Consider the following 20707-nt stretch of genomic DNA (forward strand, 5'->3'; position numbering starts at 1 on the left):
AATAAAAAACGTCAATCCTACTCAAGAGTTGAGTCATCAAAATTAATGGACAGGACTAATTTAGGCGCATTGCTTCCAAAGGCTGTGCACCTAGTGGAAGAAAACTCAAATTGTTCTGTTCCATTTTGAACCGTTTTATTTGTTTCAACGATTAAAGGTAAAGGGGACCCCTGACCATTAGGTCCAGTCGTGACTGACTCTGGGGTTGCGGCGCTCATCTTGCTTTATTGGCCCGAGGGAGCCGGCGTACAGCTTCTGGGTCATGTGGCCAGCATGACTAAACTAAGCCGCTTCTGGCGAACCAGAGCAGGGCACGGAAACGCCATTTACTTTCCCGCCAGAGACCTATTTATCTACTTGCACTTTGACCTGCTTTCGAACTGCTAGGTTGGCAGGAGCAGGGACCGAGCAATGGGAGCTCACTCCGTCGTGGGGATTCGAACCGCCAACCTTCTGTTCGGCAAGTCCTAGGCTCTGTGGTTTGACCCACAGCACCACCCATGTCCCGTTTCGACGATTACATCGGCCTTCTTTGTTTTGTTTAAAAGCATTTTTTAAACCACCTAATATATTTTAAAATCTCCAAGTGGTGTAGGCTACATGCAATAGAAAAGCAAGATCCATTTCAACAACAACAACAACAAAAATATATAGCCTAAAAAACAATAAAACAGGAAAGAAAACTGGAGAGTCAAGGGGCTCACTCACATAAATCAGTGTCCAGTCCTATGGGTCAAGGAAAGCCTGGACAAAAAGATAAGTCTTTACAATATGTTGGAAGCACCAGATGGTTTCTTGTATGCCAAGGGGAAAGGACATGACACAGAATGTTTTCATCTGTTTTTTTATATACCTCGATAACGCATTGTTGAAGCCTGCCCTTGGTCACTATGGTGAAGCGGGTTGGGGTAATAAATATTACAGATAAATACAAACACAAACCTCAACAGCTATTAGGAATTTTGGTCAAGCCTCTTCGAGTTGTTGTGAGTCAAAGTCTTGGAAAACACAGAGAAGTAAGCTGTAGGCCGGGAACCCCTTTCTGCCACCTCCTGTCCTTAAACTACGAGCACAGATCATGTGACGATCAGCTGGAGCAGGCTTGCCAAAAGCCACTGGTCCAGAGCCCAAATTAGGAAAGAACAGCGGAGATCAAGGATGCTCAGTCATTAGAAGCAGAAATATATCACTAGCTGGCAACAGGAATCATTCAGAGCCAGGATTCGGTGTGTAAATTGGAGAGTTAAAAAACACAACACTCTCGCAACGATAAAGATGAGCGTGCTACCGAAACTGTTGTTTTTGTTTCAGACAATTCCAATAATTAGGGGTGTGACAGTATTTAAGGAATGGCAAAGAACAATATCAAGATATATATGGCAGGGCAAGCGGCCAAGAATAAAATTTAAGATACTGACAGATGTGAAAGAAAGAGGAGGCTTTGCCCTGCCAGACTTAAAGCTGTACTATGAAGCTTCGTGTCTTTGCTGGATAAAGGAATGGATAAAATTAGAAAACACACAATTGTTGGATCTAGAAGGGTATGACAATAGATTCGGGTGGCACGCATACTTATGGTGTGAAAAGAATAGAGTGCATAGAGGTTTTGAAAACCACATCTTTAGAGGACCGCTGAATGAGGTTTGGAATAGGTATAAAAACCTTTTAGAATTCAAAACACCATACTGGTTATCACCATTGGAAATTATGAGTGTAAGAAAGGTCAATATGTCAGGGAATTGGATTACATATGAGAATTTGATGGTGAAAGAAGGTAATAAATGGAAACTAAAACCATATGAAGAAGTTAAGGAAAATGTATATGATTGGCTGCATTGCCACCAGATAAATGCGATGTTTAAAAAGACATTGTGGGAAAGAGGTTTCCAAGAAAAGCAATCGAGGTTTCAGCAGGAAATTTTGAATAATGATGTTAAAGTTCTGTCAAAAATGTATAAATTATTGCTTGAGTGGCATACGAAAGATGAGGAAGTGAAATCGGTTATGATCCAGTGGGCCAAAGATTTCGGATATAATATTCAGTTCGATCAATGGAAAAAATTGTGGGAGGAGGGAATGAAATTCACTGCATGTACTACAATAAAAGAAAACGTAATGAAAATGATGTATAGATGGTACGTAACACCAGTGAAACTTGGTAAGATGTATAAAATCTGTAACAAATGTTGGAAATGTAAAGAAAAAGAGGGAACATTTTACCACATGTGGTGGGAATGTAAAAAAGTGAAATGCTTTTGGGAAATGATTTATAATGAGATGAAGAAAATGTTGAAATATACATTTATCAAGAAACCAGAAGCATTTCTACTTGGGATAGTAGGGAATGAAATTAGTAAGAAAGATGTGAAACTGTTTAGATATGCAGTGACAGCAGCAAGAATTTTGATGGCCCAGAAATGGAAGCAGGAAGAAATGCCGACCAAGGAAGAATGGAGAATGAAATTGATGGAGTATGCAGAGATGGACAAATTGACTGGAAAAATAAGGAACCAGCGTGATCAGAGATTTTCCGAGGACTGGAGTAAATTTACAGAATATATCAAAACTGAATGTGAGGAGCAACTAACGCTTGTTGGCTTTCAGGAGGCTTTGTGAAAAAGACTGATAGAAATGTTGTTTAAAAAGAAAGGTTAAGATTAAGAGATATAATGTGCAATATAAATGTAAGAAATGTGAGACGTAGTGAGAGTATGGAGAATTCTCAGATAGGCTGATGGAAGTCAAAAAAGATGTTTATGTCAAAACAAATGTTAAATTTGGAAAAAATGTTTATTGGAAAGTGAATAAAAATTATTTATTAAAAAAAAAAAAACACAACACTCTCAAAAACTGGATCCAGAGAATCAAGACTCGGCTCAGACCACACTCCCCTATTCTTCAGCCTGTATACATATATATTTAAATAGTACCTTTTCTATTTCTCTTAATTCAGGAGCCCAAGAAATTGTCCAATACCGGGTCAGGCTAAAGATGGGTCAAATCTGTCAGTTTCATTTTCTCTCCTTTTCCATTGTTTCCAAACTTAGGTTCAGTTTTAAACCAAATGTCCTGGTGGGAATCCACCAGCATTTGCGTGCAATTTTCTCCCGATATATGCCCTATTTTCACTACTTTATGCATGAACAGATGTTCTTTGAAGACATTGTTTGGTTGGAGAACTGCACCCGCAACCTTAGGAGAAGCACACCCTTTGAACTGCGGTTCCGTTTTTGTCCTCTTGTTTCAGGGACTCGTTCCACATGAAAATGCGAACCCAACCAAATTTCTCCCCCAACCCCTAGGAGAGGTTATCTGCTCATCAAGTCCTGTGCTCTTTACCCTAGCAGAATCTCTCAATGGAACTTAACAAGCACAGGACTTTCCCATCACCCAGTGGAGGCTGGTTCAGTGCAGAGAACAGGGCATTGCTCCACTAAGCTCAGCCTGCTCTCAGCCAGCCTACCTTACAAGGTTGTTGTAAAGTGGCAACAAGTTAATATAAGTGAGGGGCTCTGCAAATGCCCGGTATTTATTAATTGTTGTTCTTATCATTGGCAACTTGTGTCCCTTCAGAAACCCAGGCTGAAAATTCTGGCATGTGTACCATACAAACTACGACAGTGGTACCTCGGATTACGAACGCTTCAACTTACGTTTTTTCAAGTTACGAACGATTGTAACCTGGAAGTAAGTTGTCCAAGTTCTTGGAGGCCTCGCTGCTGCCTGGAGGCAAACCCAGACATCGGCGGGGCCTACAGAGCTCTTGGAGGTCTCCCCGAATGCAGGGAACCAAGCCCCAACATCCGCGGTGCCTAGAGCGGCTCTGCGGATGCTGGGAGCCAAGCCCTGGCATTTGCAGTGCCTAGAGCAACTCCACGAATGCCAGGAGCCAAGCCCCGACATCCGCGGTGGCTGCAGAGGCTCTGCAACTGGGCTCCAGCCACATGAGCTCTCTGAGGCCTCCATGAATGCCAGGAGCCAAGCCGATTGTAATTGTGGAAGAGGACCCCGAGCCCCCTCCAAACAGTGAGTTTAGAAATAAATTTTAATTTTTTTCATCTAAAATACTGTCTTATTTATTTTATAGTACAGCACATTGATTATTGCCTTCATTTTATGGATTAATGGTCTCGTGAAACAGTAAAATTTGTGTTAAATTGCTGTTTAAGGGGTTTTTTTTCATCATCTGGAGCAGATCAATCCACTTTCCATTACTTTCAATGGGAAAGTCCGCTTCAGGTTAAGAACGCTTCAGGTTAAGTACAGACTTCCGGAACCAATTAAGTACTTAACCTGAGGTACCACTGTATAAAGTTTCCAAGTGCCATGTATCTATCTATCTATCTATCTATCTATCTGGCCCATTGTAAGATTCCCTTCCCCCGCTACACACAGCATAATCCATTAAGTTTGTGGAGTGTTGCCATGTTCTTGTAACAAATTAGGACAGCTCATCACTTTATGCTCATGCCTGCCACTCTCAAAATTTATCTTGAAAGGTATTTGTTGCTGTTGGAAGGATTCCCGATCTTGAAATGTCCCAAGGTCAGAACGGATCTTGATAAGGTACCTTTGGGTGGCAGAATTCACGGTGAATTAAGCATAATGGTAATTCCAAAGGCTGCAAACCCGGGGCAAACAAATGAGTTTTAGTCAAACACTAAATGGTGTTTAAAGCAGCCAGATTCTTTCCTTTCAGTGTAGCTCCATTCTGGCTGTATTCAAACTAGGTAAGTTTGAGAAAAGCAGGAGTTGGAGAAACATTGAGGGATTCGTTTTGAATCAACTCGTTTTAACAAGGAGAAAAAGCAGAGATGGGTACAACACAAAAGCTAACACCAAAAAGCTAAAACAGGACATATTTCGGTTTCCTTCTCACTGTACTCAAGCCTTGTTTTAAACTGTCACGTCCCCTCCTTGGGTCAACCCCTGCGTACTTTTTACTCAAACCTCTGCCATTGTTGAAAATTGCCACATTTTCCATTTCCCTCTGTCCCTGCTGTTGTTTAAAACAGCCACCTGTCTTCCTCACAGTGTAACTCCCTTCTCACTGTACTCAAACTTCTGCCTCTTCCATTCCTCATTGCCTCGTGTGACGATACAGGATGCGGAATCCTCAAACACTCCACTTTATGAAGGTACTTTTCTCAAACACCTGCCATTGTTTAAAACCACCAGTTTCCCCATCAGTTTCTCCCTCATCACACTCTCATGCTGTGGTCGCTCTTGTGCAACCTGTCTTCAGTCTTGCTCCCCTACCGCACCCCAGCTTCATGCATTTCCAGGATTGCGATGTGGCACTAAAATTCCTCCGACAGTGGCTGTGCGACGATAACCTTCATGTTTACATATATAGGAAGATATATTAGACATCTCTATATGAACACAAGGAACAGGACAGAAATGGCGCAGTTTGTATTTATTGGACACTTCCAATTTTCATTCCTAATATTATACAGATATTAATTGTCCCATTCATACCTTTGCATATCCCAGCCGTTCAGTTCTGTTGCATTAAAAGAAAAGCATCTCCCCTTCGCTGCCGCCCCGCCCCCAACGCCCAACAACTGAAATAAGATATTTACGGTGGAAAATATAAATGATATCATCTGCATATATTCTCTTTATAATTAAAACCCTACTTATAACAATTAAAGAAGGGCATCCAAGAGAGGGAGGCGGGAAGACAGGAGATAGGGGCAGAGTTAAACAAAACCTTGATTTCTTTTTCGTTAAAAAAACATCTCTTAAATAAAGCAGCGTTTCATGTAAAGAATTTCTTTCATTTTACACACAAAGTTCGTTTGTGTTTCTGCGTGGAAACATCCCACAAACAATTTAAAAAATAACAAAAAACGAACACACGCGCAGGTTGGGTTGGGGAGAGAAATTAAACAGCAACAATGAAAGAGGTTGTTAAGTCGACTTCTCCGAGAGGAAGGGAGAAAACAGTCCAGTAGATTCAGAACTAGCACATGCTTCTTTCGTCCGCAAGTAAGGCCTAAGAGGAAGAGGCGGGGGTGCTTTTAATAAAAGCAGACCGTGTGCAGAAAAGTCCTTCCGCTTTTCTCTTCAAATTCTTGTAACAGCTCGTCTATTTCATTTTCCATGTCTTCCGTATGCTGTATCTGGAAGCAAACAGGCAAGAGAGGAAGGGTTAGGGCTCAAGTATTTATTTTGAAAGGAGGGTTGTGCTGCTCTGTTCTCTTACAAAAAAAGAGAAGTGCAAACAAAAAAAAACCCAATGGAAAGCACCCATTGAAGAAGAGGAGTCCCGTCGCCACCCGCCTTAAAAGAAGCACTTTTCCTGTGCACCAGGAGGGCAGACACCTCTTCTGAAATGATGTCTGCTACAAGAAGACCACGCGCTATCATCTCAAACAGGTGTGGGGAAACCTTTGGCCCTCCAGGTGTTGCTGAACTAAAATGCCCACTGTCCTGGGCCAATGGCCATGGTGGATGAGGCTGATGGGAGTTGTAGTTCAGCGACACCTGGAAGGCCAAAGGCTCCCCACCCTGGATCTAATAAGGAACAGGGATGGAGAACTTGATGATGCTCCAGGTGTTGTTGGGCTTGGGGCCAACCCCAGCCAATGGTCAGGATGCAGTTATGGGAACAACTGGAAGGCCCCAAGACTCCCACCCCTGCTCTAAGCCTGGGATAGTCAACATGGTGCCCTTCAGATGTTTATGGAGAGACTGGATGGTCATCTGCCATGAATGCTCTAGCTGAGATTCCTGCATTGCAGGGAGTTGGACTAGATAACTCTTGGCAGCACCTTGCAACTCTTACGATTCCATGATCTCCCATCAGCCCCGGCCAGCAGAGCCAAAAGTTGGGAGTTATGTATGGGAACTGCATTGCAAAACACGTGGAAGGCGCTGCGTCGGCTAACCCCATGCCTAAGAAAGCCGCATAAGCTTTGTGAAAGGAGCAGACCAAAGGACTGTCTCCCAAGCCAGCGTTCTTCAACCGTGGGCAACAACACTGGTTAAGCAGACTGGGGTGATGGAAGTTCTGAAACATCTGGAATGACCAGGTTTCCAGGTTGAAGAGCATGGCTCTAAACCACTCTGACTTTTTATATATTCTAACAGCCTCTGGACCTGCTTTGAAACACACACACGCAAATCACACGCCACCGGGAGTGAAAGCAGCCTTTCCCCATTTGGCCTAAACAAAGTGCCTCCAGACTTGACAAGCGGAGAAGGAGCTCAAGCCTTTCTTTCATTTTCCTTGATGCTCCATTCAGATGCAGGCAGAGTGGCCTAGTTTCTGCAGGAGTGGGACCCCGTGGAGAGGAGAGTTCTATTCCCAAGTCTGCCCTGGGCTGGCTGACCCACTTTATAAAAAAAAAACAACCCACCACAGAAGTGAGCTGGTTTCTTTTCTTCTCTTTGAAGCAGCTCCGTTCAAGGTTCAGGGTTTTGCCTTACTTCCCTATATGCTCACAATGGCAGGCTGGGCAGGTAAAAAGCCACCCTGGCTGCAAATACAATGCCCTTCACTCAAATTGCGCACAGAGCAAGCAACACCCTGGAATGGAGCATAGTGGGTCAATGGCCAAGGGGCGGTGGAGGGAGGGGACTTCAATGCTTGCCTCCTAGATTCTACAGCAGGGGTGGGGAACTGGGGGCCAAACACAGCCCTTCAAGCTGCCTCTCTCCTGGGCACCCTTCCTGGTGGCTCTGCTCAGCACCCTTCCTTGAGTGTTTTGGCCTGGATAGAAAGTGCCTTTGACAATGCCTCTTGCATGCTAGGGCAGAGGATAGAGAGGCGAGAGGCGCTCCTTTGGTGTTCCAGCTGCTTTCACCCTCTGGCTTGGTCCAGTATACCTGAAGGAGCATCTCCACCCCCATCGTTCAGCCCGGACACTGAGGTCCAGATCAGAGGGCCTTCTGGCGGTTCCCTTGCTGCGAGAAGCCAAGTTACAGGGAACCAGGCAGAGGGCCTTCTCGGTAGTGGCATCCACCCTGTGGAACACGCCCTCCCAGCAGATGTCAAAGAGAAAAATGACTACCAGACTTTTAGAAGACATCTGAAGGCAGCATTGTTTAGGGAAGTTTTTAATGTTTAATAGGTTATTGTATTTTAATATTCTGTTGGAAGCCGCCCAGAGTGGCTGGGGAAACCCAGCCAGATGGGCAGGGTATAAATAATAAATTATTATTATTATTATTATTATTATTATTATTACTATTATTATTATTATTATCTGGCTGCGGCCGCCCCTGGCAAGCGACCCTCGGAAAGTTGCCCAGGAAGGAAGGCAGCTTGCCTTATGATTTTGTGCACATGTGCCGAGATAGAGCTCTTTCTCACACACAAACATGGCTGCCAAAGGTAAGAACTGGCTGTGCGATCTGAACTTCCCAAGCAGATGCTGGGGATGAATGGGAGGGAGGTGTAGCCTCTGGCTTCAGATCACGCTGGAGCAGAGACCTTCAACCTTTCCAGAGCCGGCACAAATGCATTGGGGGGCCCATTGCTTCAGCATTTGCATGGTAGAAGTGCTCCCGTTGCAGCCTGCCTTGGATCACGTCAGCGGTCCACTGGTGGTTCCTAACTCACCAGCAGAAGGCCACTGTCCTGGAGGGATAGGGCCGGCTGCTGCAAGGCTGCTGGTCCAGGTGGGTGTCTTTATGGATAGCGAGGAATGGAACAGCCATGTTCAGGGGCAGTGTACCTCTGAGCAGCAAGGAGGGGAAGCGTTTCGCTTTCACCCCCTGCCTGTGAGCTTCACAGAGATTTATTAGGAGCAGAAGGGCTTAGCAGGGATTCAAAATCACCACAGGGGAAAGGCATCCTCTGGTACCCCAAAGAGGAAATTGGGATTAAAAAGGTTAAAATAAAAATACTTACACATTGACATAGTTCGCAGATAAGGAAAGCTCCCAGCGTTGCCTCTTCGTGATTATCCTGAATGTCCACGTTGATCACATGTACAGGCTGGCATGTCTCCTGTTCTCTAGAATTTAAGTCTGAGGGGCAAAAACAAAGAAAAGTGGTTTTGGGTGCAGGTCAAAATCAAGCCTTCAAACTGGCAGTAGGCAACTCATGACTCCTCTGGATGTTATTGGGAGTTGTATTCCTATCAGCCCCAGCCGGTGCTGGCCGACCGTCAGGGCTGATGGGGAGTTGGGGGGTCCAACAACGTCTGGGGGGTGCGAGGTTGGCGAAGGAGACATCAGGGGAAGCAAAGGAGCAACATTTGCATGTCTTGGGTGACTGGAATTAAAATAATGCAAAGCCTCTTGAGCACGGGAAGTGGCCTTAGACAAGTCCGCAATCTGCCTGTCTAGGAACTCTATTGCCAGTGGCTCTCCACGAATGCAGGCAAGCTCTTTCCCACGGCTTGCTGCCCAAACTATTTTAAACAGGAGGCGTTGGGAGTCTGAACCCTGGACAAAGTAGGGCCTCTGCCACTGAGCTAAGGCCGCTTTCCCCAGGCTCTTTGAAAAAACACTCCTTGCGTTGGGTCTGACAGCAGCATGGACATTGGTGGAATCCCAGTTTTGAGGCTTCTAATCTGGTGGCCACTTGGCTGGTTCTTTTTAATGCAAGGATTGGGAAAAACCAAATGTGGCCCTCTATAAACTCTGGCCCTTGGGCCCCAAGCAACACCCTGCTCCAAACTCTCCTGGAGTGCTTCTGCCTGGCTGGAAGGTGTCCTTGATTTGCGCTGAACACCTCTTACTCATCCAGGTAAATAGAGAAGAGCGAGCGTAGAAACCAGCCCACTATTTTTTTAAAGAGGTAACACACTGACATTCATTGCTCGGCCCACGTTTGTCTCAAGCCTTGCCTATCACTTGCATGCAGCCCCCAGAAGGGCACTGAGAAGGGAATGTGGGCCTAGGTTTATGTTCTACTGCATCTCTCTTAATATAACTGCATTTTCTCTTGTTCCGCCAACGGAACCCACAGCAGGACAGGAGATTTGCTTATTTTTAAGACCGGTGTGCAGACAATGCTGGCACGTACATGGATCCAGCCAAAAAGACACGGTTTCCCAGGCAGCGTTAAGGAGCCTCAAGATTCTGACCTGCAAATGTAAAGCTCAGAAACTGGTCCACCGCCCCCCTCCCCCTCCCTGAACAGTGTTTCCTGCAGATCAGGCCAAGCAAAGCAAAGCGAGGTAGTCAGTCCAGCTTTAAAATCTCATCATCTGTTCATAGCGGGGACTGCCAGCAGGGATTCGGGCTCTCTCCTGTGCCACTTATGTGAAGAATTGCATTCAGAAGAGAGAGGGAAGAGGGTAAAGAAGGTGGAAATTAGCAAGCAGACGGCCTTCGCCTTCCCCAACTGCTGCAAAATGAACCCTCTGTCTCAAGGAGGACAGCTCCCCCCGAAGCAAAGAGTGAAGATTTCATTCATCTCTCGGCACGGCGACTCATTAAGGAAACCGGCGAAGGCTCCAAGACGGCTCCCTGTAATGCACTCTGAGCTCTGCGGCAACTGAGTGGACAGTCCTGGAGCGGAGTCTGGCCGGTGAGGAACCCACCTTGCCCCCGGGCATTTTTTATTTATGAGACACCACAGTGTCCGCTCGGCTGCTTCCTAAATTTGAAGAAGATCTGCCACATCCTAGCGGGGGGGCGAGGCAAAGCCAGGGAGCCGGAGAGACGATGAGCGGCAGATCTGCCAACACCACCAAGCAGGCTGGGTTTTTTTGTTTTTAAGGCTTAGGCAGAGTTGCTGCACGGGGGTTGTGTAAATGCCTAGCTTAAATTTAAAAAGCGAGGAAGAGCCACATTTAACAGCAAGTCCGATGCCATGCTGCTGCTTACGGACCTGCCTTACCATAACCTAGAAGGGGTTCATTCCCAACCACTGGTCCTGCTAGCCAAGGATGATGGGAGTTGTAATCCAGCAACCAGCTGGAGACCCAAGTTTGAGAAACACTGTTCTATGGGAAGCCCGCAAGTGCAACAGTGTCTTTTCCTGCTTGTGATTCGGACAAGGCCATCCTTTTCTCCTCCCCCTTGCGATGGCTGCCTGCTGGCCTCTCTCTTTGTATGGGCAGTGCTGGGTGGCCTACCAGTCACTGTGGGCACGTTCTCCCCCTCTGCACTGTGCCTCCAAATGCCAATCACCTGCATGGCACTTCTTATGAGTGAAAGGGAGGGAGGGCAATTGCCTTCCTGCAGCCATCTCACTGGCCACTGTGGGATATAAGAAGGCGGAACTAGACAGACCTTTGGACCCAGTGAGGCCCTTCTGATGCACTCAGGGAGAGGGCAAACGAATGTGCAGGGACAATAATGGGCCCATTCCATTGTGAGGAAGGCCCAGACCTAAGATGGCCACATGGCCTACTTTCCAGAGGGCAGTCCTCTATCTGAAGAGCAGCCTGTCCCATGCGTGGTTTGTAAAGGGAGAGGAGGGGCCCTTGAAGCCGCTCATCAATGGAGACCGGACGCAAACCTGTGCTGTCTCCTGTCTCCTGTTTTGGGGATATGCAAGCCGCCATTGGGACTTCACCCAGCAAATAAGACTGCTGGACCAAGGAAGCCTACCTCCACATCCTTGCTCAGCCACAAAAGTCAATGAGTCAAGAGCTGGCCAATAATCTGCTCTCATGCCTAAGCCCAGGCTGATGCAAGGGTGAAGCAGAAATAATCCAATGCATAGATTCCCAGGCCTCTTTGGAGGAACAGCAGGATAGCAGAGCAGAATAAATGCTGCACTAACAGGAATGCAGCGTCACTGCAGAAACCTAATTGGATTTGCATTCCGTTGGTCCCACTGCAGAACCGTGTTTGGGGGGGGGGAAGGTGCTTCCTAGGTCTGTAGTTCCCAGGAAGAATTCTCTCTCCGAAACCTATGCTGAACCACAGAACACACAACCCCGTCTGAGTCTGAGCCCAGATGGTTTCCATCATATTTTTGTGCCATCCCTTCTTCAGAGAGCTCAGGGGAATGGTAGGCAGTCTTCACTGCCCACTCTCAACCCTGTCTGGAATCATAAAGAGGCTTGGAGTTGGAAAGGTCTTGAAAGGTAGATGAGACCAACCCCCTGATTGATGGACGTTCTGCAACACGAGTACAGATGGCCACCCAGCCTCTGTGAAAAATTTGCCCTCCAGCAAATCTTCACGACAACCCCTGCAAAGTGGGCCAGAAAGAAAAAGAGCGACTGATTGCAGGTCACAGCGCAAGCTTGAGAAGTGAGCAGCATTTTGAACCAAAATCTTTGCGGCCTAGTCCAATACGCCAACAGCTAAGGAGCGGTGGTGAATGTCCTTTAGCTCGGGGGCCACCTTCCCTTTCAAGGAGCATTCCAGGGGCCAGAGGTAAAACACACAAACACCCCTCTCTATCTCTATTCAGGCAAGCTAGAGGGATGAACAGTTCAAGGACACATTCCAGTTATGTTAGAAGAATTCCAGGAGGGCTGTGGCCCAGAGAGTGCCCAAAGGGCCAGATAAGAAAGTCCGGGGGCCATATTCAGCTCCCCCAACCCTGGCATCCCTGGTCCTTGCCATTAAAGCAAACAACTTTCATCTCCTTACCTTCTACTACTTGATCATAGACCCTTTCTTCGCACGTCAAGATCAAATCAAAGACGTCTTTACAGTTCTGGAATCTCTCCGGTCGTGGCTTGATCCGCTTGTTTCTGTCCAACATGTGTAAAATCCCGTTCTGTGTATAGCTGAGGTTCCCAGGGTTAAGGAACTTACAAGTCAAAAAGGTTGCTGTCGTTGGGGTTGATTTTAGTGGTTACGTTTCGTTTGTTTGGCAATCACTTAGGGCAGTTGTGGGGGGGGGGGGATAAGGTAAATTTAGAACAAGCGATCCCAAGAATCATCAGATTTCCCCTTGCCCTCCCAAGTTTAACTCTTTGAACGTACAAGACAATCCCTTGCACTCCTCCTAGGATATGAAATCTCAATGTGGTAAAATAAGGCTTAGAGATCAAAGAAGCCTTGAAATAGTTTAGCTGATTAAAATGACAAGTGTGTGGATTGAATTTGCACACAAGTAAAACATTTCTCACACTAGAAACACAACATCATTTTTTTTCTGATAATGCATGCTGTAGCAGACGGCTTCATGGAAACAGAACCCCCACCTATCTGACAGAGAAGGAGGAAAGCCCTCTTTTTTATGATGATGCTTGCTACCTCAATTTTTTTTATAAGCGCTTCTGTTGTCAAATAAAATAAAAAAGCTTCATTTTGCTTTTAAAATCTCCCTGGCACTCTTGGTAGTCACAAGGACTAGCAACTTGCTTTCTTGCAAACCAACCTGAAATAGTCAGGAATCTGAGATTTCACACATATCGACTTGGTCCAATGCACTGTCTATACCTGGAAATGGGGAACGTGAAAATCGTAAAACAGCCATCCCCAAACCAGTGTCCTTGTGACGCTATGGTCTACGAGACCATCAGGCCCATCCATCAAGGCCAGTGACTGGGGATGAGGCGGAGATGAAATCCAGTATCTGCAGCAGCCCCTGGTTCCTGATCTCTGAATTAAACAGTGAAGCCCCAAGAGCATCACATCAAAGTCCATATAACCACATTCACTTGTTATCCGATCACAACCACTTTTGTCCCAACCTCCTCCTTTGCCAAGTCCTAAGAAGCAGGCATCTATCTTTCCGCTAATGCCCCCCACCCCCAGCAAAGTATATGAAATGGAGTTTAAAGATTATCAAATGTGCTGGCCAGTTGTGAAAAAGGCTGAAAAGTCAAATTCTATTGCCAATTACCTTTTTCTTTTGCAGGTAGGCGTTACACTACACCTTTAGCTAACAGAACCACAGATACAACACTACGCATACTTCCATGACGGGAGAAGGGCTCAGTGGTTAGAGCATCTGTCTTGCATTGCAAAACGCCTCGGGGTCCCAGGTTCAATCCTTGGCATCTCTAGATAGTGCTGGGACAGACTGGGCTGAAATCCTGGGCAACTTCTGCCAAGTGTGTAGGCAATACTTAGCAAAACAGACCACAGGTCTTGCTTGGGATAAGGCAACTGTGATTCTGCCCGTGATTCTGTTTGGGCAAACGTCGTACTGAACCTGTTGAACTCACTAAAGACCAAGCACGCAGAGCTTCAAATAAGCTCAGCTTTCAAAATCAGTACCCGAACATTCCATCACACCCCAGCACGAGCAAGACTGCAATTCACAATATCAGTGTAGTACAGTGGTTAGTGTGTTGGACTAGGACCTGGGAGACCAGGGTTCGAAAAAACCCCACTCAGCCACAAAGCTCACTGAGTGACTGTGGGCCAGTCAGTGCCTCTCTGCCTAAGCTACCTCCCAGGGTTGTTGTGGGTGTCAAATGAGGAAAGGGAGATCTATTTACACCGCCTCGAACTCAAGAGAAAAATATGGGAAAGAAATGCAACAAATAGATGTTTTTATATTTAGCCTCAAAGGACACAGTAGAATTTATTTCTGAATCTATTTGTAAATGTTGAATCATCACAGGCCCACTTTGATAGCATCCCTTTGATTTTTCTACTTAGCTGTTGCCGTTGTTTACACTGTAAGCTCCTCGGGGCAGGGATACTGTAAAGCTACAGCAGAGAACCACACCAGACTTTCCCTTTTGACCTGTGTTTTGGTCAAGCCATACCCCACCTACCCTAAACTGGAAAGTACCACATGCACCAACTTGAAAGGTTAGCTAATGGCTGCCGCTTGTTTCTATCAGATGTGGTAACGTACCCTTTACTGCTCTTGGCAGGACTTGCAAAAAGCTGCCCCCTATATAGATCAGGCTTCCTCAACCTCGGCCCTCCAGATGTTTTTGGCCTACAACTCCCATGATCCCTAGCTAGCAAGACCAGTGGTCAGGGATGATGGGAATTGTAGTCTCAAAACATCTGGAGGGCCGAGGTTGAGGAAGCCTGATATAGATGATGCCAGATGGATGGTATCAAGGAACAGGATCCTACAGTTACTCCAGGGCTCAAGCTCTCTCTTCTGTCTCCTTCGCGGTACCTGGAAGGCATTCACTGTGCAATCCTATCCTGGTCCCCTTAACATAAGAACAGCCCTGCTAGATCAGACCAAGGCCCATGTAGTCCAGTCTCCCATTCTCACAGTGGTTATCCACATGCCTATGAGAAGACTGAAAGCAAGACCTGAGTGCCAACAGTGCTCGAACCTAGGATTCCCAGTATGCTGCCTCTGACAGTGGAGGTAGAACAGAGACATTGTTTAGTAGCCATTAATGGCCTTCTCCATGTGTGGCTCCACGGCCGGGGCAGCTCATCCGAAGCTCTCCGGCTACTCCTGGACTACAACTCCCATCACCCCTGACAACTGGCCCTGCCGGCTGGGGCTGATGGGAGCTGGAGTCCCTCAATTTCTGAAGGGCCGCAGGCTAGTCACAGCCCTACCTGAACATTTTCTAACGGCTGCGTTTGCAGCAGAGTATGTTACAGGCCAGTTCACATGCAACACAAAGTTTAAAATAAAATAAAATAAAACAAAACTATGGTTTGACGCGCACAGGCACTTTGCTGGCAACTGTGCAGAATGGGGGAAGAAACAAACCAGGGTCTGGCTCATTGTGATAATGCAAGCCTGCACTTGCGGTCCATCTCCTCCAAATCAATCACGAGCCACAAGCCAATAACACATTGTGGTTTACTCTTTGTGAGTTGTTTACAGCAGGGATGGGGAACTTTGCTCTCCTCACCCCAGGCTCCCGTTCCCCAATGTTTTAGACAACAGCTCTCATCAGCCCCAGCCAGCATGGCCAAAGGTCAGGAATGATGGGAGTTGCACTCCAAACAGATCTGAAAGGCCACGGGTTTCCCATCCCTGGTTTAGAGGGAAACAAACCACAACCCCAGGTTTGAACATGGCAAGAAGCCAGGCTCCCAGGTTATTTCCTCCCCTTAATGCCCCAGTTAGGAGCAGCAGAGGGGCATAGTGGTTGTGAGGGTTACAAACCATAGTTTTATTTTAAACCCTTGCTTCACTTTGTGTATAAATTGAGCCAAGGCCACCACTGTGTTGTTCAAAATAGCCTGGGGGAGGGGGAGAAATTCACTCTTGTCGCACCCTGCCTATGGAGAATCGGCCCTGTGGGCTAGAGCCCCAGTCCAGTTCTCCCAGAGCAAAGAGATTTGCAATTTAGTGATTATCATTCCCCTGTGGTGAAAGTTTGCCAAGTTTCACATGCAGCTAAGATTTCACCACCACCGCCATTCCAGCAACCCGCAGCGCAAACACCACTTCTTTGGGCTGCCTTGTGGGTTAAGAGCGTACACTCAACAGAAACCTACAGCGCATCCCAGCTCCTCAAGTGTAGCTGTATGATGCACCTGTACACAAAACATCTGTCTGTCTCGTTCACCGTTTCAGAGCAGGGGCATGGATAAGAGGCATCTCGTGGTCAGAAGAGCAGAACCGAGTCCTTGTCTTTTCACTGCTGCATCCCTTCTGGAACATGTTTATCTTCCTCCTCTTATCTTCTCCCAGAGATTGAGGGCAACTTATACTATACAGAACCATCTGGGAACGTTTTGCCTGTGTTATCCCACCACCACCCCATCTTCTTCTATTGATGCAGCAAAATCTCTTGTTTTTCAAAGCAAACCCTCTGTGTTATTTTAGTAGGAAGTTAATTCCCATCGAGTTCAGCTCGCTCAAGAGATAAATCGCCGCAGAATTCCCTTAGATGTTCCAGTTTTTGAGAAATGACAGTGGTGGGGAAGGAATGTCGAGGAACTACTTCGAATTGTTAAAAACATGTTTAATCTAAATTGATTCTAGCAAATTATTACTACTGATAATAATAAATTGTTAATAAGAAATCTATGGTGTTCTTTCAAACAGTCATATGTCAGTTTTCTGTTTGGATTAAGTCAGGCATTCTGCATTTGCCAAGTGAAAGTGAAACTCAAAATTTAGCATCCCAATTCTTGTTTTTCTTTCATTTATTGATGGGGATCACATTTTCTAGTCATCCAATCACAGAACTGTAGAGTTGGAAGGGGACACAAGGGTCATCTAGTCCAACCCTCTGCAATGCAGGAATCTTTTGCCCAACATGGGGCTCAAACCCATGACCCTGATGTTAAGAGTCTCATGCTCTAACGAATGAACCTTAAGACTGCGAAGATGAACTCAAAGCCTTATCAGCAATGCCTGTGAAAATCTCAAAAAAACCATAAGTGAATGCTAGACAGGAGCTCCAGTGGTGAGAAATCAAGAATTACTGCCATGACTAGTAAAGCTGGAATAAATTATATAATATCAGAAAACATGTTTTATAAGGAGAAGGCATCAAAATGAATCAATTAAGGCTTTTAAGGGAGGCTGTAAACTAAGGGCCTTTTAAAAACAATTTTCGTTCTGCCATTTTACTCTGCGAAGGGAAGCTGAATATTCCCTTACAGTGCAACTAAGGGCTGTCAATCTAGCACATGAAACCTGTCATATTAAGGTGTATAATAGATAATTAGTGATAACCTGATCTCCTAATCTTTCTAAACTCCTGCTTATTAGGAAAGTGCGCCAACTCTTTTTCAGACCCTGATGTGGCACTTTGGAAAACAGCCCAAATTGCTCCTAACCTATTTGGAGGATGCCTGAATCAGCTTAGGGTTTCCAGCCAAATCCTGATTCCAGGGGGTGAATCATGACTCCCCCCAATTCACTATTTTGGGGTAATTTTAAAAGAAGTTTTAAACCTCCCCCCTTTTTGATGGAATTGGGTGAAATGTGAAGGCACAGTAAGTACTCCCACCTGAGTGGGCAGGGGCTGGCAAACAAACGAACAGGTCCACAGTCTTGGGGGCAAGTACATGAAAAGTTTACAGTGGTGCCCCGCAAGACGAATGCCTCGCAAGACGGAAAACCCGCTAGACGAAAGGGTTTTCCGTTTTGGAGGTGCTTCGCAAAACGAATTTGCTATGGGCTTGCTTCGCAAGACGAAAATGTCTTGCGATTCCTGGGGGTTTTTTTTCGCTCCTCACCCCCTTTTTCTAAGGCACTAAGCTGCTAATAGCCTTTTAGCAGCTAATCCGCTAAGCCTTTAATAGCCGCTAAACCGCTAATAGCGCTAATCCGCTAATGCGCTTGCTTCGCAAGACGAAAAAACCGCTAGACGAAGAGACTCACGGAACGGATTCTTTTTGTCTTGCGAGGCACCACTGTATTTTCTTCCTTGTGGCTTTGTGAGAAATGCATCTTGCTATGTAAAAGGTATATATAGTGGTACCTCGGGTTAAGTACTTAATTCATTCCGGAGGTCCATTCTTAACCTGAAACCTGTTCTTAACCTGAAGTACCACTTTAGCTAATGGGGCCTTGCACTGCCACCACACAATTTCTGTTCTCATCCTGAAGCAAAGTTCTTAACCTGAGGTAATATTTCTGGGTTAGCGGAGTCTGTAACCTGAAGTGTCTGTAACCAGAGGTACCACTGTATTGGGAGAGGTGCCTCTAGGAAAGTAGCCTGCAAGATTTCAGAAAGATGGGTCCAAGGGCTAGGGAGTTATGACAGAGGAGAAAAAGAAGCATTCTGGGTAAATTCGGGACACTCTGGAGAGACTGTCCTAAGCTCAGACAAACCTTCAACCTGCTTGAAGTAGCTCACTTGGGAGCCATCTAAATATGGCCTTGCCTCTTACCACTCTGAAAGAGTATTGGCACCCACGGCACCGTCAGTTCAGAAGGAAGCTGATCAGTCAGGTAACTGATCCATCTAGCTCTTCGGGTGCTGGCAAGCATATAGAGCCTGCCTACAATACCAGCTTCACCATGCCACTAATGAAGTGTCAAGACTAGGACCTGAGAATCTAGAGTTCAAAGCCCCACTTAGCCATGATGAAGCTCACTGGGCTGCACCCTGGGACCAGGCACCTTCTCTGCGCAACCTACCTCACAGGGTTGTTGTGAGGATAACAAGGAGAGAGGCATGTATGCCACCTTGAGCTTCTCGGAGGAAAAAAGGTGGGATGTTCATGTTGTTATTTTGCTTCGCTGTGGAGAAGGAAATCCTTGTGGCATCCCCCGGCTTCTTCCTATATACTTAAAAAACCCAAAAACAACCCATAATGCTCCTGGGTCCAAGATGATAACGCCTAACGCCAAGAGCCCTGCTAAAACCAGACCAAGGATCTTCCAGCCCAACCCTCCCGGCAGTGTCCTGCCAGGTTTCCAAGAAGCCCACAACCAAAACATGAATGTGATTGGCCACCAGTTGTGGTGTGGTCCTACAGGTATCTACCACTGCTGAGCCTGGAGGCACCATTCCATTGGGCTACTCTCAAAATGCTTGGCCTAGTCATAGCTGTATAGTTAAAGCCATGGTTTTCCCAGTAGTGATGTATGGAAGTGAGAGCTGGACCATAAAGAAGGATGGTTGCCGAAGAATTGATGTTTTTGAATTATGGTGCTGGAGGAGACTCTTGAGAGTCCCATGGACTTCAAGAAGATCAAACCTCTCCATTCTGAAGGAAATCAGCCCTGAGTGTTCACTGGAAGGACAGATCCTGAAGCTGAGGCGCCAATACTCTGGCCACCTCATGAGAAGAGAAGACTCCCTGGAAAAGACCCTGATGTTGGGAAAGATGGAGGGCGCAAGGAGAAGGGGATGACAGAGGACGAGATGGCTGGACAGTGTTCTCGAAGCTACCAGCATGAGTTTGACCAAACTGCGGGAGGCAGTGGAAGACAGGAGTGCCTGGCGTGCTCTGGTCCATGGGGTCACGAAGAGTCGGACACGACTAAACAACAACAAAGTCACGGCTGTGTCTTACTCCCCCTTTAAAGGGCATTCTGGCAAGGAGCCGCCCCTTACATTGTGGACGTGACACTAGGAACATTGCAGCATTGTCTGTGCCCCTCTCCCATCCCAAGCAAGCAATGGGCAGAGGCAGTCCTATGGCAGTGATGGGGAAGCTACAGTTCTCCAGATGTCCCTGGGCTACCAACTCCCATCATCCCTGTTAGCCGCGCTGGATGGACATGATAGAAGTTGGAGTCCAACAACGTCTGGAGGTTCCTCATCCTCGTCCTGCCACAAGCAAGGCAGCCCCCTTTCACTGGGACAGCCATCAACTGTCTAGCTGCCACAAAAGTATTTCTTCTTCACACTAGGAACAAAAACCTCCTCTCGTGGAAATCTTTCAACCCCAGCTGGCCACTACAAGAATCCAGTAATTGGGGAATAAAGCCCAATGTTGCTTTTCTCCTCCTCCTCCCTTTCCTGTTGTGACTTTTAAGATTGTATGCCTAAGGACCGAGACTGTCTTATTACTGGCATTTGTAAGCAGCTCAGGGGGGGGGGGGGGGTTGGCTTGGCTGAACAGCGAAGTAAACATTAAAAAAAAGCTTTCAGTAAAATAAAATGGCAAGGGACCATTGCCGCATACACCTCACTTGCTTTGCATAATTAATTATAAGTTAATCAGGAAGGGTATTTTTGTTAAGTTATTCATGACCCCAAACTAGCGCATGATTGGGTAGACGTAGGAATGCATTTCACAGGGCATGCACTGAAGGAGTTGTTCCTGATCCACAGAGAGCTAACTGGCAGTAAGGTGAACACTACTGTTAAGATTAACTGAGAAACAACTGCCAAATATATTTTCCCCATCTTTGGGATGGGCAGAAGCTGCCAAAGGCTTAAAATGGATTTCCTGCAGCGACATAGGAAGTTATTTGGCCACAGAAATTACAGGGGGCTGCATCCAACATTCTCTGCCCACTAATGCAAGACCCCTT

The 20707-nt window shown here is 46.3% G+C and overlaps 1 protein-coding gene across 1 annotated transcript in view; it reads right to left on the bottom strand.

The window, feature by feature from the left end:
• Positions 1-5404: 5404 nt before the first annotated feature.
• Positions 5405-20707, bottom strand: part of SSU72 (SSU72 homolog, RNA polymerase II CTD phosphatase) — a 49603-nt gene continuing 34300 nt past the window's right edge. The window contains exons 3-5 of the mRNA XM_083454368.1: positions 12517-12656; positions 8864-8982; positions 5405-6128 (exon numbers count right to left, since the gene is read on the bottom strand). Coding sequence (XP_083310494.1) covers positions 6027-6128; positions 8864-8982; positions 12517-12656 — 361 coding nt within the window. The 3' untranslated portion in view covers positions 5405-6026. The remainder of the gene's footprint in view (positions 6129-8863; positions 8983-12516; positions 12657-20707) is intronic.

The sequence above is a fragment of the Podarcis tiliguerta genome (assembly GCF_965153285.1).
Source record: "Podarcis tiliguerta genome assembly, chromosome: 8".
In the NCBI taxonomy this organism is placed as follows: Eukaryota; Metazoa; Chordata; class Lepidosauria; order Squamata; family Lacertidae; genus Podarcis; species Podarcis tiliguerta.